At 37.4% G+C, this 18,591-nt stretch overlaps 1 protein-coding gene across 2 annotated transcripts in view; it reads right to left on the bottom strand.

Annotated features, from left to right (window-relative positions):
* The window catches only part of LOC124869194 (glycine receptor subunit beta-like), a 77,447-nt gene that overhangs the window by 1,335 nt on the left and 57,521 nt on the right, over positions 1-18,591 (bottom strand). For both annotated transcript variants that reach the window (XM_047366964.1, XM_047366963.1), the window contains 8 exons: positions 17,973-18,079; positions 12,734-12,801; positions 11,707-11,933; positions 10,380-10,462; positions 10,157-10,294; positions 6,310-6,462; positions 3,280-3,428; positions 260-418 (listed from right to left, as the gene is read on the bottom strand). In XM_047366964.1, the coding sequence (XP_047222920.1) occupies positions 260-418; positions 3,280-3,428; positions 6,310-6,462; positions 10,157-10,294; positions 10,380-10,462; positions 11,707-11,933; positions 12,734-12,801; positions 17,973-18,079 (1,084 nt within the window). The remainder of the gene's footprint in view (positions 1-259; positions 419-3,279; positions 3,429-6,309; positions 6,463-10,156; positions 10,295-10,379; positions 10,463-11,706; positions 11,934-12,733; positions 12,802-17,972; positions 18,080-18,591) is intronic.

The following is an 18,591-nucleotide window of genomic DNA, read 5'->3' as shown; positions in this document are numbered from 1 at the left end:
GACAAAAAGGTATTACAGCATGTTAAAGCTATGACTAAATTTATCAGGTGTTTATTATATACTTTTAATTAGATATACATACCAGATTTGAAATAAATTAATAGTAGGAATAATTTTATTATAAATATAAATTTCAATATGTTATTTTTAGCAGCAGACTATATAACTGTTGCATTTCCTTTAAGGTAAAAGCAGTTTGATCCTCTTACAAAGTACATGTTCAGTATACAATCTGAGTTCATCTGCAGGTTGTCTTCACCTGTAAAGTGTTGACATGGATAGGCGTTCCGCCTGTTCCATTAACTGTATTGTTTGATTTATTTGCAGGCTTCTTAGCTTCTAATTCCTTTAAAGCTTTTTCCTTTGTGGCCATTTTGGCTTTCTCCTCTTCAATCAGTTTGGGACTGTTCAGAAAAACCTACATTGAAAGAAAGAAGGGTGGTTAGAGGAATCAATAGTGCAATTGTGGATTTGAGCAGACAATGTGATCTTTAAGACAATATTCCAAACAGTTTTGCTGCTCAAACTTTACTCATCATTTGTCATTCTTGATACATCGATATCTGTTCAAGGTTGTTTAGACCTCCAACTGACTTATGGATATGTAAATGGATTTATTTTTTGGTGTAAAGTGTCTTTCTACCTCTAAGTTTATTGTCTGTGCGTGTGTGTGTGTGTTCTAGCATTTCTTACAGTGTGAGGTCCATTTTTTTCCAACATATACTACATTGTGAGGACCCACTGCTCCTTATGGGCCCAAAGCCTGGGCCCATAAGAAGTGCTGTTTTTGAGTTAGGGAAGGGGACTGACTCCTTCTCCCGAAGGAGAAGGTCGGTGCACGGTCCATCCCCTGGGGCACCCTAGGCCCTTGGTTCCAGGCTCGCCTTGGACAACGATGGCGTCTTCCGTAGTGAACCGTAGTCCACCCGTCATCATCCATAAAGTCACCCATTAGGGTGATAGTTAAATGTTAGATTATAAACTATGAAACAAATAAAAGTAATGAGAAAAATGAGATTACTTAAAAGAAAATGAATATAAAATGTTTTTTAACAAAAACTAAACGAAAAAATATATAAAAAAAAAATGTTCATGTAAATGTTTCCAAAAAGTAGAAATAATAAAAGGTGTGCTTATGCGACGTTTTGGCTCTCGAAAGAGCCTTCTTCAGGCTATAGCACACCAAAAACACGAAAAAAGCAGGTTTGCAGTCTCAATGATGTTACTCCAATGCTGTCAAGGTGTGAAATGCCCTTCTCTGTCTTGTAGCTCTATTTATACCCTCCCCCTATTTTCTCTTTTTAGGTTTTCCTTATGCTTTCTTTTGCTTTACAATTTTAGTCCCCTCCCACAAAATCTCCATTATTGTGCATGTGTTAACATTTTAATTGTTCTTAATTAGGATAGATTTTTTAACCTCAAATATTAATGTAATTTGTTCAATGCTATTAAATAAAATTGTTTTAAATAGTATTTATTAGTTTTAACTATTTTATCATCAACAATATGAATGTTAAGAGTTGTTTTTAGATAAAAAAAAAAAAACAATTTTTAGGTGTTATGAATTTTAAAAGTGAATATTGGAGGTTAAGGAATAATTTATAGATAAATCAAAAAATTAGGTTTAGGTGTATCAAAACTAAGATTTTAGGATTAGGTAAAAGTCTTTGGGTTAGGATAAAATTAGTTTTAACATCATGTTAGGATTAGGGTGAGGTATGTGGGTCAGGGGTTTATAGATAAAATCGAAGAAATTAGGGTTAGGCATAGAATAACTGACATCTTAGGGTTAGGTAAAAGTATCTGGGTCAGGATAAAGTATTTTAGGGTTAGGTATAAAAAAATTAGGGTTAGGCATGAATTAAATGAGATCATAGGGTTAGGTAAAAGTATCTGGGTCAGGATAAAAATTTACTTTAGGGTCAGCCATCAATTGAAGTTGAGTATCATGGAAGGAATATCATATATCCAATGAGAGGTTAGGGTTAAAAATGAAATAGGTTCGAGATAAAAATAACAGAATAAAGGAATAAAAATGGAATATCGTAATGTAAACAGGAAGTCCCTAACATAACTCAATTATACTTAATATTTAACCCATCAGGTTCCTTTGTGTCCAGTCGATAGATCCACATCCTCTCAAACTTTTTCCGTTCCACGTCTGTCCAAAGGGAATTCCTTTGAAGTCCAGCAACTCTGAGAGACTGAAGACCATGCAAAATAAAATGATTCACCAACAGAGTTTGTGTTTCTTTCTTGTTTCCAATGTTATCTATGTTGAACCATTCGGACTGAAAGTGAATTTTTAGTCTCTCTGACATATTGTTTTCCACATTTAACACAAAAAATTATATAAACACAATTTCTGGAATGTTCTGTGAAGGCTTGATGAAAAAAAAAAACAGTCTTTTTTAGTCTGTTTTTAACAAACTTAAGTGAACAGAAATTACCCGACAAGACCGTCGGTTTGACACATTTCCTAACTCTCAACTTAGCTCTAACTAAATAATCTTTCAGATTCTTGTGTCTTCTATATGCAGTTATATGCTATTTATATGCTATTTGGAAGAACCTCAGTATTTGACATAAACAAATCAAAATTGTCTTTAATTTTTTTGTTTATTGTTGTGCTAGCCAAGGAAAACATTGTTATCAGTGGGATCTTCTCCTTTGGTTCTGGCACTTTTTGATTACGAAAGGTTTTCAAACAATGTCTTAAAAATTGCCTCGAGTATCCTCTCTTCCTTAAAGCACTAAACAGGGTCCTAACTGCTTCCCAGAAGTATTCTGTCCTTGTACAGATACGCTGAAATCTTATCAGCTGAGATTTAAGCAATCCACGGTGTGTATGGCTAGGGTGAAAACTGCTCTTAAACAATAAGGCATGTGTATCCGTGCTTTTAAAATAAACCTTAATTTCCAATTTATTATCTTGTTCAAACTGATGACCTTTATAAACTGTGGTGTCCAAAAAATCTATTCTCTTATTGTGAACTGAGAATTTACACTTAATTGATTCGTCAGATGAATTCAAAATCTTAATAAAATCATCAAAGTCTGATAAGGAATAATTCCAAATTCCCCAAATGTCGTCCAAGAAACGAAAATAGTAAAGAGGCTTCTCCATTCACCATTAGGTGAAGTGCTGTTTTTGAGTTAGGGGTTAGGTTTAGGGTTAGGGTCAGGGTTAGACCATTGAAATGAATGGAAAATGAATGGAAGTCAATACAAAGTCCTTGTAATGTGTGTGTGTGTGTGTGTGTGTGTGTTAAAACTGACCTGCACCACAGCATATTCCACCAGAGAGAAACATCCAAAGAGCAGACAGGCAATCAGCCAGATATCAATGGCCTTTACGTATGAGACTTTTGGTAGCTCTGAAGCCAAGGACATGCTCTCACTGGACAGAGAGAGAACTGATAAAATACCTGGAAATGAACAGACAGAAACATGTATTTTATCAGTCCAGGCAAAATATCCTTTCAATAACGTAGCTCTGCAACAAGTATTTCAAGAAAATGACCAAGGGAGAAAAACACTCACACCTTTAACGCTCTCATTTCATAACATAATATACCAGACTAGAAAGACTTTAACAGATGACTCAATTCCAACTGTGTAATAAGTTACTGTAATAGCTGTGATGACAAAAACATTATGGGTTAAATAGACCATGATGTATGAAATGATAGTCCTAATTTTTGGATATTCTATATGCAGTGGCGTACTCTTTATTTATGGCCCCATTATGTCTTTTATTTGCTAAAGCCACAAATGTTAACTGCAAAGTGTTATAAACAGACAATCTATTCATCCAACCAGAAACCATCATCAGTAGCTGCCTTGAGGCAAGAGGGGATGTTTGCTATGTTGGGACCCACAGCCATGGATTACAACATGAAAATGTGGTACGAACTTTTCTGGAACTTTCAAAATAAATCGCATTAACCTACTTCCAGCCAGCCAGGAAAGGGGATAAGAGTGGACTTCCCGTGATGTCACTAGCTGTATAAAAACAGCCCCTTTCCAATGAATTGATCTCTTCCACGCCGGTCTCTAGAGTACTGGGACAGGAGAGGCACAGCGTGCTTATGTCTCTTTGGAGGCAAACAGACATAACTCTTCAAACTGGATCCAAGAGTGTCATACAATCATATGCACTGAGTTAAGTACGAATGAATTGCTGTTTGTGTATCCGGTATTCATTCATGAACGGGGGTAATTAAGGTACAAGCGTTGTTTGACTTTCTCTCTGAGGTCTACAGAATCAAACTGTGTTATAGAGAGTTCCCAGCAGAGAATTCATCTCTATGACGCCGAGTGGAGCGGTTTTCCCGGTCTGAAGGAGGGACAACAGGACCGCGGCACCGTGGTTGCAGCTGTAGTGTGCAGTTTGGCTGGCCGAGAGTGCGAGCTGCCACTCCACCCACAGCTACGGAGGTTAGCTGGAAGCTAACCCTTTGTTTTCTGTGGATGCCTTCTTCAAACTTTGTCGTTGGACATTTTTTCCTCAGGACGGTTCACATGAGAGGTTAGGTGGTTTGGGCAGAGTGATAGAGTAATTTAGGAGGAAATAATCAAACGTTTTTCTGTTTTATGAAGTTTGGTTTTGATTGTATGAAACTCAGCTATCTTAGTGCTAGCAGGCTATCTGTTCAGCATGTGCTCAGTTTTGCGTTCTGTGTTTGTGTGTTTTTAAAGTTAAGACAAACTTTACTTGAAGGGTGATTTTAAACACAGAAGGTCGATCATAACGCGCCATCCGCGCTTAAGCATTTTAACCCTTTAATTAACGGTATTTTAAAGGTGTGTGTTTGATTCTGGTGCTATGCTATCAGCTTCTTTTGTTAGCTTTAACTACTAACAGCTAAGAACACATGTGCTTACAGCTAATCTGCTAAGATCACTTACCCAAAAATGTTGCTAGTTTTCAATCCAGTAAAATATTTCCCTAAACATTGTTTTGCTAAACTTGATAACTAAGTAAACACCATTAAGCCCCATTTCGCCAGAAAGATTTGGTTCTTTTTCAAAATTTTTCGTTAAATATTTTACTATTTCCTAAATAATATTTCTTTAAATATTATTTTAATAAAAAAAGGCAGCTAATTAAACACCGTTGAAAATTGGTCATCCAGAAGGTTGGTTTCATTCAGCAAATCATTCTTAAAACATTATTTTATTAAAATAATATTTTATCTGAAAGTGAATGGTTGTCTAAAGGTGTACCAATTATTGCCTAAGTTAGTTTCAAGACTAACTTAACTTCATTTCCAGATTCTTTAAGATAATCCTTGGTTCTCAAGCATAAACATTGTATGATAATGTTGCATCACTCCTTTAGTCATCATTTTCAACCATCTTTGATCAACTTGTTTATATTGTACATAGCCCATTAGTCTTCCTTATTCTTTCATTCTGCTTGGTAGTTTAGTTGGATTGTTTTAGCAAGGTGAAGAGTTTGTTGATTGAAATATATTTGACTTTGAGTGGACTTATTTTTGTTAATAAATTCTTGTATTTTAAGAAATTGTGTGAATTCCTTCCATGTGTGTGGAGAGTTTTGCTGTTCAGTAATGTCAGAGCTTGGCTCACACCTTTCTATTTTGTCCTAATACCATCGCCTTACTGGGCTGGTATTCACAGGATAACCCTTAACAGACCAAAATATTTGATAAAATATTAATATTAAATATTAAATAATATATTCATATTCATAATCACAACAGCTTCCCATGACAAGGTACTGAAAGTAGTTGCAGGGTAAGACTCCTTAAGAGCACGCAAACCCAACTACCACCCCTAGGAACCAGATAACCTTTATCAGGACTGCAAACAGCCAAAACAACCTTTTGTTTGCCTACTCTCCACTGCACACAACTGTTAGCTGATGGCCAGTCTAGGCAAGCAACTCAAGTTTTTATCACACATCATTACAGCAACATCTTTGTGACCAGACATGGCCATTATATCAGAGATCCCATAACACCTCTTTGTAATAATACTGACTGATTCCTTGGGAAGATCGCACATAATGTCAAACTCATCAACACTAAGGACAAAAAATTTTATTTGCCGCTTAATATATCCCACCCACTATCAGGTGCCGATAGGCGTCAATTAGGGCAATTCACTGCATCCTTCAGTCGTCATAAAGTTATGCCTGATTGGTGTAAAATCTGTTTTGTATTGACTAAACACAACTTGTGTGTTGAAATATAAAAATATCAACAGTAAACATTAGGTAAATATAAGCTTGAATAATTTTCAGTGAAACCAAAGCCCATACATACGTCTGCTTGTACTCACCAAGTGGTACCCGAGCAGCTGAAGCATCTGGGTTGATCCAGAATGACAACCAGGACAAAACCACAATCAGCAGAGTTGGAGCATAAACCCCCATCAAGTAGAAACCGACCTGTCGACGCAGTGTAAAAATCACCTCAACACACGTGTAGTACCCTGGAAAAAAAAAGAAACAAAAATAGTTTGTGTCATACTTTGTATGAACTCTGTTCTAAATTACTATAAAAGTGTTTGAATATAAACTTCATCAGGGATTTTTTCTTAAAGCGTGTTTGCACTATTGCAGTACTGCATTATTTTTAGCTCTGAGTCCCAGTAACATTTAAGCAGCCTTTTTTGCAACAGCCAAGTCAGCCAAATTAGGATTCCTGTTTCTATAGCAACAACTCCTTGAAACAGAAAGGCACAGTGACAATGACGGATCGCTTTGGAAAAAACGACATTTCTACAGAACATCTGATGCTCATAATGTTTCATGCCCACACAAGCAACATGTTGTATGTGTTTGAGATTGGAAACACAAATGATCTGTAGAAGGTTTTGCAACAATTCATTAAATAAATATGAAGAGATGGTTGGTTGTCACAGTGGTGTTATGCTTTCTCAGTTTTACATTTGCTCTGACCAAGACCTTTTCTTCATCTGTTTTAGTGTTTGTGACAATGGAAAAAGAACTTGAAACCCATCCTACAGAAATTAAAGTTGTGTATATGATTTTTTACTCAGATGTGAGAAGTATTAAATAATGCTGGTTTGATGGTAGATCATTGTAGTGCAAGATTATCTAAATATCCCCTCATGTGCTACCACTATAAAGCATCTGAACAAGTTACCAAATCTCGAATTGCAAGTTCTACCCGATAGAGTAATATATGGCAGGGGAAATTGGCTGATGTTCAGAAACCCTACTGGAGAAGGTTGAAGTACATAATGAAAGGGCTAATATAATGAATAATAAAGAAGACTGTAGTAGCAATCCCAAATGACCTCATTAGCAAGAAGAAGACAACCTTGAGAAATACCTTGAATAGACTAGAAGAGGCAGTGACAAGTTTAATAATCAATGATGCCAGTGGTCACTGAGACCCTTCTCCTGAAAGTAAGGAAGTTAGACATCACTATCTAGACAATCAGTGTTCTAGGAAAAGCGAAAATACAACATAGAATCCTTAGATGTTCAGGACTCTGAAAGACAACTAAAGCTTCAGATGTCACTGCTCATGTGCAAGACTTAATGAAGAGTTTTTAATATGTAAGTGAGGAAGATACTTACTGGAATCCTGTGCTATTAATATTGTTCTCATTTCATGCTGGTGGGGACATTGGATAAATTAAACTTAATGGTTTTGTTTGTTGGATGGTGACCACCAGAGAAACATTGCATTGCAAACATTGACTGGATGTGATCCTTATACGGGATCGCAAGCGGGTTGCGGTTCCTGGACTCAGGGGTGAAATGGTATAAATCTTGGAGAAAGTTGTTCGCTTGGATCTGGCAGAAAGACCAGGAATTTGTCTATTTGGATTCGCCTTTGAGAAGCACCAGTGAGACTCTCAAGGCTGACGGAAAATTAAGAGTCAGCCTAACCCAAATAATTATTGTTTTTCTGAATCTGGCTCCCCTGATAACCAGCCTTGATGGCCGGCTATCTTCAACCTCTCCTGGAACTTATGTAAACATGACGCTCTGCTCCCTCTGCCCCCTCCCTTCCCTGAGGACACCTGTGGACCTGCTCAGAACTTGGCCGGTTGATGAACCTTCCAACGAACCATCAAGGACAATGGCCTCTGTGACAGTGCTTCATCACCTTACTTGCACACACTCACTTGCACACACACACATGCTCAAGATAAACATATGCACCCCCTCACACCACCTTCACCGTTCCCGGCATGATGTTGTTTTGTAAACTTGTTGCTTCTTTGTGCTGAGGTTTTTTGCAATCTCAAATTGTATCCTGCTAAGGATAAAGTGTGAAATATGATTTTTTCCCTCTACTTACCTAATGTGGCCTCTTTTCTCATCTAGCAAGGGCAGTGCCTGTGAGTGGGCAGCAAAGCCTCGGTGACCCATCCCCCATTGTCTTGTGTCATGATGTATGTTTGGATGGGTTGTACTGGAATTCTAATTTCCCCTCGGGGATCAATAAAGTATCTTTGAATTGAATTGAATTGAATTATATTTGGATTAAATTTAGCTGTATGCATTTGGCCTTAAATCTGATCACAATGAACTAGATTGGATCAAATGAATCCATCCATCCATCCATCCATCCATCCATCCATCCATCCATCCATCCATCGTCTATACCCACTTATCTATGCATAGTCGTGGATCATTGGGCGAGAGGCAACCTATACGCTTGATAGGTCACCAGGCCATAACACGACAACATAGAAACAGAAAGACCTCAGACCAGGATTCAACCCTAAGACCTTCTTGCAGGGCAACATATCTACCACCTGTGCCACTGTGCAGCCTGGAGTTTACATGTTAAAGATAGAAATATGCTAAAAACTTTGACCATCTTGTCTGTGAAAGGCCTCGGGAGGACTTTTTGTCATTTGCTTCTTAGCCAGTTTTAAATCTCATCTTTTAAGTCATCTGCTTTAGTTCAGTATGAAAGTACCCTTTTTCAGCATCATTTTAACGTTTCATGTTCTTTTTATACTGTTTTACTCATTTATTTAACAAACTTGTTTCCCTATAACGTCTTTTGTGTTTTACTATTTTTATATGCATTCTTTTGTCAGTACCAGTTGTGCATTGTAAAAAAAACTTGAACATGTAAATAAACCACATTGATATGAATAGAATAAATCTTGTAAGATGACAAAGACAAACTTTCAGGACTTTAGATGTTAAAAAGATGATTTTATAGCTTTGTCGTTTGACCCTTTTGGGGAGCTTTGTTAGTAAGAAGAAGCTTTTGTTTCTAACAGAGATAGTAAATGAAAAAAAAACTTTTTTTAGACTTATATACACTTGGACAACAACTTTTGGTTATTTTTTTCCAGAGGCAAATGAATGAATGAATAAATGATTGAGTCTGTTAAATCACACAAACATAATTGTGTAAAAAGAATGAATTCAACTTCTGCAATGGGTTTTATCTGAGACCTTAAAGATCAATCACTTTTAACTGATTTATTTTAAAGAGTCAGAATTATAAATAATCATAAATATCACTTCTTCACTTTAAAGGGTGTGGAATATTTCCCCCCTTCACTTTTTTGTACCATTGGAGTTTAGAGTATTTTGTTCCCAACGTTTTCTGTGATGAAATGGTGCCATCTGCTGCAGGACAGTTCATACTGATCATGCGTCTATTCACAACTGTGAGGGGGAGGTATTGGCAACCGACAAAGGAAAAGATGTGTTTTTATATGACTGCAATTCATAATATTTACCAGGAGAAGGTTGCCTAGCTGTTTTGGTTGGATCAGGGGTCATAATCTCTCATATTCTATTAAACTCAGTCAGCCCAAAAGGGATCAGATACACACTAGAAGGGAATATATTAGTATGAGACAAAGTTTTCAGATAATTATGTACAGTTAAATTTAATAAGTTGTGAGATTTAAACATTTTTAGTTGTGTTTACCTCAATAATTCATGAAAATACTTAACTCGAACATAAAATAAACTAATATGACATTGAATACATGGTTAAAAAATGGTGAAAGGGGGAATTGACCCAGAACTGCTTTATACATGGATGTGAAAACATTAGGCACAAATTTAATCAACAAAGTATAACTTTTACATGATGTTGTTTATTACACAGCGTTTATGATTTCTTAAATATGCTTACAACAATAACTTAAAGTGATAAATCAGATTACACACCTGTTCCTTGGTAGTACTTTGTACAGTTTCCATACTTTATGTCCTCTTGTTTGATGTCAAACTGTGGGAGAGCTATCTCATCCATCTGAACAGGGTCTGACTGCCACATGAACACAAGATCACTGGTGGTATAGCCAACTAAAACATGAAAATGGACTTAGGTTATGTGTATACTTATATATACTGACCATGTTAGTATTAGATTGCAAGCATGTGTACTCACAGCTCTCTAGCTGCATCTTACAGCGTTGAGTGTCCATTGGGAAGAGTGTGAGATCCAGGGGACAAGACAGAGTCACTGAAAGTCTGCATACAAGTACATGCACAACACACACCTGAGTGAACAACCATTATACATTTAATACTAGTACCATTTTAAAATAAGACCTGTTAACTGATTCACAATTTTTAGAAGGGATCCAGAGGAGCTATGTGAGCTAACAGGGCTTCCTCAAAACACCAGAAAACAAAACACAACTTTCCATTTGTCTTAAAAAATATTTGTCACTGTCAGATAGTAATCATCACCAAAAACTGATCTGACAGGGTTTACTACATTTTTAAAGATTACCTTCTTGAATATTTTGAATGATAGCTTAAAATAAACTGCAGATTCTTATGTATTTTTCTAAATGCTACAAGCATACTTTTTTATATTATTTGCATTAGTTTATTCCAATGCAATCCTTCTGCATTAGATCTCTATTTAAAATTTTTAAATACAGATACATTTCCAAGGTCGAAAAAAAGGTCAGAAAAATCACCTGAAACGCTCCTGAAACCGGAAGACTGCCTTCAAAACTCAAAAGTTTCTCACTGACTCTGACCTCAAAATCCAAAACGGCTGTCACACATACATAATATAGTTCCAAAAATGTACTTTTAATTTTCACTTCTGATCATTTGTTTCTTATGAAATCAGTCAATGTTCTGAATAGTTTGTGTCTGTGAAGATGCTAATACAGAAATGATACAGACACAGTTCAAACTTTAGGGTCACAATTCAGTCCCACCACACTGTCCATCCAAAAGCATGTATTCCTTAGTTTTCTCCTGCTCTTTTCTCCCACTTGTTGCATTTCTCAGTCTGATGTCAGAGTTAGCTGACATGTTTATGATAGCAACAGCAGGTCACAATAGCTTTTTTGTGTTGGATCTCTGAAATAGTGCCCTCATGTGTGTATTAAACACATCAATAGGACTATGAGTAACATGGTGTCTTTGAAAGCAAAATACAGTAATGACAACGTTTAGTGGTTCAGTTTTGCCAGTTAGCAGCAAACACTAAAGTTGATCCCCCGTCTTACCATACCTATTGACATATTGATGATCCCTGTTTTATATAATGTGTGTGTATTGAAATAAGGGGTGTTGAATTCACAATGTTTAACTGTAGGGTTGATAGGAATTTGATGAACTTTTAAGCATTAATATACCAACATCTAAGGCAGCATGAATACGGTCCAGATCACACTGAATGAAAGCTTGTCAGACCCAAACGTGTGGATACTATGGCTTAATGTTAAAAGGTGTGGGATGTGGCTGGATACCTCATGCTGATTAAGACATCTCCATTCCTGAATATGAAGAGAAGAATGTTGTCCTGTGTGACATCATGAAAGTTTGCATTTTTTTCATTGGCAAAAAACAGGTCTGGTTTCCACAAACACTGGAACATTTTGGGGTCAACAGTCAGCGCTTCACTTTTAAAGTCAGTAGGCAGTCGTAGACGAGGATCATTCCATCTCTGACGAAGAAATATATTCACTCTGTAGTCCTGGATAGAAAACATACTCATTTAGTGGGAAATCTCACCATATTTGCATTACTGGTGCAAACGGTGTAAGTAGTAGTAGCACTAGTAGTCATGTGTCTAAAATTCAAATAGAAAAATGTTAAATTTAAAATGTTTATTTAATAAATTCTAATGTTAATATTAAAACTTGATCAGCAATAAAAAAAAATGTTTTTCTATTTAACTTTTTTTTAACATGTTAATGTTTTTTAAATGCTGTTTTTGAACCATGAACTATAATACATTCTTAATGTTTTGAACAATTAGTCATAGTAAATGTAGCATCTAGTTGTAAGAGGAAGCAACAAAGAAGCAGGAATGTTTTTATTTATTTACTAATTGTTTTATTTATCTTTAACTTAAAAAAATATTAGTTGTGTTGAAGTTGGGTACCCATCCAGAGGATATTGAATATTGTAAAACTTTCCACTCACATTGCTGAGATAATTTTTTTTTGTTATTTGAAAATGAACCTCTAACAAACTAGTTTTTCATGTTGTGGATCTCTGATGCAATTAGAATAAATATTCTGGACTTTTCCAAATCTTGAACAGAGGCAGGAGATAAACCAACGTTTTGGCCTTTATCAGTTGCAGAGAAAAGTAAAGGGCCATTTTGTCAGCTACGATTTATGTGTCCGGACACAGACAATGCTTAGCAAACATTTAATCCAGAAAAATAACAGAATTTGGTTAACTGTAGCTATGCATTGCCATGTTAGCTACACCTTTAGGCCAAAGGAGAAGTAAAACTCTAAGTGTGTCAGTGGTGGTTGGAATCACCATGGTGGTCTCCTGGATGGACCCAAAGCTGTTAATGAAGATGTTCACCTTGGATTCAACTGGAATACCTTAAACACAGAAAAAAACAGCATGACATGAAATATTCTGAACTAACAAAGACATACACATTTCTTGGTTCCCTCTAAGTAACACCTGTAACACTCATAAAGTAACACTACTTCATTTAGGTGTTCCAAACCTGAGGCTTCTTTGAGATAAAACTGTATCCCTTTGTGTGTCTCATATTGGTGCATTTAAATTCATGCTGAATTTTATTTGTGCTCCAAAGTCAGAAGTCAGAAAGATCAACCAGAGTGCTTCCTGAAGTCAGAATTCTGTCTTGGACATGGTGTTGAACATCTGTTTACGAACATAGATCTACAACACCAGTGTTTATTGTTATAGGCCTGTATTGCTAATAGTTCTTAGCTTCGTCACTGAGGACACCAGTGAGCAAATGTACCTACGTTTTTTTGAATGGAGTACAACCTCATTGAATAATGTTTAAACACATTTTTCAGATCAGAACATTTACTCACCAGGATTTAAGGTGATAAAAACAGATTTAACCAAACAATAAGATGATAGAAAAATAAATACATCCACATTATATATAGACTTAAGACACTGGCAGAAAGCTCTCTGGGAACTTCCAGTTTCAATTTGGGGTTCTAAGGTAGATTTAGGGAAGGGAAGGGAATGGTTGCTTATAAAATTTAAATATTGGCACTGCCTGTTTTTTCTGTTTTAAAAAAAGATCTTAATGTTTGGGATATTGTACCCCCAGTCGGTCGTGGCAGATGGCCGCTCACACTGAGCCTGGTTCTGCTGGAGGTTTCTTCCTTTTAAAAGGGAGTTTTTCCTCTCCACTGTCGCCTCATGCATGCTCAGTATGAGGGATTGCTGCAAAGTCAATGCCAGTGACTGTCCACTGTCTCTACATGCTCATCCAGGAGGAGTGAATGCTGCAAGTCACTGACTGGATGCAATCTGCTGGGTTTCCTTAGATAGAAAAACTTTTTATCCAATTTGAATAAATAACTGAATCTGACTGCACTGTTTGATAGTTAGGATTAACTGGAATGTATGTACCTGACTTGATTCGATTGAATTGACTTAACCCATTTTAAAGTTACCCAGCTTTACGCAATACAACAGGAAACAACGCTCTCCAATTATTTTTACCTCTGCCTTTCTCCCTCCCTGTTGGACGGAGGAAGGGGGAGTCAGGTTTAGCCCAAACCGGCTCAGTTATGGTTGAGGTGCAAATACACCTTCCATTTCTGCTACCTGTGCGACCCCTTCTCTTTTCCAATGGTTATAATCAGTCTGACAGAGAGAGGTATCCCAATCCTTGTGGTTTTTAGTGTACCAAATTATTTTCCTCTGTTGATCAATGGCGGGTGTTGAAGCAACGGTGGAGGGTGGCAGAGAATCCTGGGCTTGAGGACTCTGAACGATGGCCTGTGACCCGGAAGCCTGAGATAAGGTTGGAGACACCGGGGGAAGAGGGAAAGTGTTCACTACTCCCTCTGGAAGAAGAGAGGAAGCATCCCTCAGAGCCTTCAGACCAGGAATAGAAACATCGTGTGGAAGGCTTCACCGTGTAGTGGTTCTGCTCCACTTTTCAAGTTAATCCAAATCGTTGTATTATTCTTATTTGTCCATAAACTGCAGGCAGTCAGTGTGTATATATATACAGTACAGACCAAAAGTTTGGACACACCTCATTCAAAGAGATTTCTTTTTTTTCATAACTATGAATATTGTAGCTTCACACTGAAGGCATCAAAACTATGAATTAACACGTGGAATTATATACTGCCGACCCCACACACCCTGCACATAAACTGTTTAGAGCTTTACCTTCAGGCCGCCGCTACAGAGCACTGTTCACTAAAACCAGCCGCCACAGAGACAGTTTCTTCCCCCAGGCTGTTTCTCTGTTGAACATTCAATAGAGTACAGAACAACAGCATACAGATGTTGCAAATGCACATTTTTTATTAGATATGTGTATATTGTAAATTGTAAATTTGTATATTCTGTAATGCAAAAACAGAACAAAAGAGCAAAGTGTACCGGAGGCAAATTCCTTGTTTGTATGTACAAACTTGGCAATAAAGCTGATTCTGATTCTGAACAAAAAAGTATGAAACAACTGAAAATATGTCTTATATTCTAGGTTCTTCAAAGTAGCCACCTTTTGCTTTGATTACTGCTCCACACACTCTTGGCATTCTGTTGATGAGCTTCAAGAGGTAGTCACCTGAAATGGTTTTCCAATAGTCTTGAAGGAGCTCCCAGAGATGCTTAGCACTTGTTGGCCCTTTTGCCTTCATTCTGCGGTCCAGTTCACCCCAAACCATCTCGATTGGGTTCAGGTCCGGTGACTGTGGAGGCCAGGTCATCTGGCGCAGCACCCTATCACTCTCCTTCTTGGTCAAATAGCCCTTACACAGCCTGGAGGTGTGTTTGGGGTCATTGTCCTGTTGAAAAATAAATGATGGTCCAACTAAACGCAAACCGGATGGAATAGCATGCCACTGCAAGATGATGTGGTAGCCATGTTGGTTCAGTATGCCTTCAATTTTGAATAAATCCCCAACAGTGTCACCAGCAAAGCATGCCCACACCATCACACCTCCTCCATGCTTCATGGTGGGAACTAGGCCTGTAGAGTCCATCCGTTCACCTCTTCTGCGCCGCACAAAGACACGGTGGTTGGAACCAAAGATCTCAAACTTGGACTCATCAGACCAAAGCACAGATTTGCACTGGTCTAATGTCCATTCCTTGTGTTCTTCAGCCCAAAAAAGTCTCTTCTGCTTGTTGCAAGTCCTCAGCAGTGGTTTCCTTGCAGCTATTTTACCAAGAAGGCCTGATTCACACAGTCTCCTCTTAACAGTTATTCTAGAGATGTGTCTGCTGCTAGAACTCTGTGTGACATTGACCTGTTCTCTAATCTGAGCTACTGTTAACCTGCGATTTCTGAGGCTGGTGACTCGGATGAACTTATCGTCAGCAGCAGAGTTGACTCTTTGTCTTCCTTTCATGGGGCGGTCCTCATGTGAGCCAGTTTCTTTGTAGCGCTTGATGGTTTTTGCGACTGCACTTGGGGACACTTTCCAAGTTTTCCCAATTGTTCGGACTGACTGACATTCATTTCTTAAAGTAATGATGGCCACTCGTTTTTCTTTACTTAGCTGCTTTTTTCTTGCCATAATACAAATTCTAACAGTCTATTCAGTAGGACTATCAGCTGTGTACTGTATCCACCTCCTGCACAACACAACTGATGGTCCCAACCCCTATTATAAGTCTTGAAATCCCACGTATTAAACCTGACAGGGCACACCTGTGAAGTGAAAACCATTTCAGGTAACTACCTCTTGAAGCTCATCAACAGAATGCCAAGAGGCTACTTTGAGGAACCTAGAATAGAAGACATATTTTCAGTTGTGGCACACTTTTTTGTTCAGTATACTTCCACATGTGTTAATTCATAGTTATGATGCCTTCAGTGTGAAGCTACAATATTCATAGTCATGAAAATAAGGAAATCTCTTTGAATCAGAAGGTGTGTCCAAACTTTTGGTCTGTATTGTATATATATATATTTATTATTTTTATTTAGTAGTGTACACCTTTTGTAGAATAGTGCATGCTAAATTAGGTGGAAGTTGTTGACCAGAATAGTCAGTTGTAAGAGGCACAATTGGTTTAATAAATGCTCACATAGATAGAGACAGTGTTTGTGTTTATTTTGTGTAGGACTGATTATCTGTTAAAATAAGGTTAGTGTTCCACACCATTCTATAAAAATCGTTGATAACACAGTGACATTTGGTGTGGTTTTGGTTAATAGTTATTATTTATTAATGATAATTAACTAATTGTAATTATTAAGTGCAGTGAGCCTAATAATCACACCACCAGAGTGGTCTCTGATCTTTATTCGTAAGAAATGATTTTTGGTCCAAATTTATTTCTTCTAAATTATGATTTTTGATTATAATTTTTGATAAATATTTATAATCAATAATCATAATTCCTTACAGGTATCACCCTCCGGAGGAACACTGGAGGCGTCAGCCTGACCCTCCAGAAAGGGAATGGGAGTGTCTCGAAGATGGCATCTTTTCCAGCGTGAGGAAGAGGACACTGGAACCCTGAAAGATCTGCTGCATCTCCTCCAGCAGCAGTGGAGAAGGCATAATATCTATGTTAGCTCCAAGGCTGGACGGTCTGCTTGATCCAGTTAGCTGGAATCTTCTGTCATATGGAAGTGATTTTTGCAGGACCAAAGCGCAACAGGCGTGTGGGAACAGCATGGTGATTAGAAATCAAAACTGATAACTTACAAAGATTTATCAGAGCATGGAGCATAGGCAAAGAAATGGGAATAAAATGTACAGGCAAACAGTAGAATCCAGTAGAGTACAATGAAAACAGGGTTTAAATACAGGCAGGGTGGATAAATGATCAATGAACCATAAGAGCCAATCAGATGAAATGTGGAGCCGCTGGGGCAAGGAAATGCAGAGTAACTGAAGAAGGGAGGCTAATTCACACAGATGAGCAGATGAGCTCCAGATGAGCAGGAAAACAGTGAAGTCCTTGGACTAACAGAAATCTAACAGGAAATGAACTCTGGATGGATCACAACACTAAACACAAAAGAATAAGCTAATAGGTTAAACATAATCATAAGGAAAAGACTTACAGAATGCAAAACCTAAAGAATGAAATAAATAAGGAATGGGCCAAAATACCCACAAAAGAAAATCAAAACTCAAACATTTCCAGATTGTGACAATTTCCTTATGTAAGGTGTCAGCATGGACCTCAATGTTTCCTGTGCCACGAACGTGGTACAGGAAACGTCATTCGTGCCAACTTATTCATACCAGCCTGTTCTTCATTTTGTACTGAATCTACCTAGTCTTTTGGTTCTTGCATCTTCTTGTTTCTTTTCTAAGATCCCCCAGACATACCGTCCATAAGCAATTTTGTCAAGTCAAGCGTTTATTTGAAATTTGGGGGAAATGCTGCTCTACTTATAGGAGCTCAAGTTTAGCCAGCCATTTTGCTCTGCTGTCAACCCAAGAGTTCAAACCAAGCCTTTTTTATTACAATTATTCAGTTTAACAAAAATAACTGTAAAATTCAAGTTTTAGCTCTGAAAATGTTTTTTTCTGTGTTTTTTCACAGTCGACAGGGTCCACTTCTGCATTACCTTGAAAGTTAGGCCTTATTCTTGGGTCGTAACTGACCATCAGACGATTTAAAATGTTGGAGGTAGAGTTAGCTGGAACCTGGGCTAAGTCCTCCGGTGACAGCTGTCTGTTAAAATAGAAAAAAAGTATATGATTAGATCAGTGCAGAGATTAAAATAAAATACACACCAATTAAAGTTATTGCATTTGTAATAAAGACAAGCATGTTTCCAGGAGAAATGCTCTAATTTTAACAGACACGTAACAAAAACATAAATGCAACACTTTAGTTTTTGCTCCCAGTTTTCATGAGCTGAACTCAAAGATCTAAAACATTGTTTATTTACAAAAAATAACAATTCCTCTCAAATATTGTTCACAAATCTGTCTAAATCTGTGAAAGTGAGCCCTTCTCCTTTGCATAGAAAATCCATCCCACCTCGCAGATGTGGCATATCAAGATTGTGGCCTGTGGAATGTTGGTCCAATCCTCTTCAATGACTGTGCGAAGTTGATGGATATTGGCAGGATGTGGAACTTGCTATCATATACGATCCAGAGCATTCCAAACATGCTCAATGGGTGACATGTCTGGTGAGTATGCTGGCCATGCAAGAACTGGGATGTTTGCAGCTTCCA

The sequence above is a fragment of the Girardinichthys multiradiatus genome, chromosome 5 (genome assembly GCF_021462225.1).
Source record: "Girardinichthys multiradiatus isolate DD_20200921_A chromosome 5, DD_fGirMul_XY1, whole genome shotgun sequence".
Classification (NCBI taxonomy): domain Eukaryota; kingdom Metazoa; phylum Chordata; class Actinopteri; order Cyprinodontiformes; family Goodeidae; genus Girardinichthys; species Girardinichthys multiradiatus.
The sequence above is the reverse complement of the archived record's forward strand: the minus strand, read 5'-3'. Positions and strand labels throughout refer to the sequence as shown.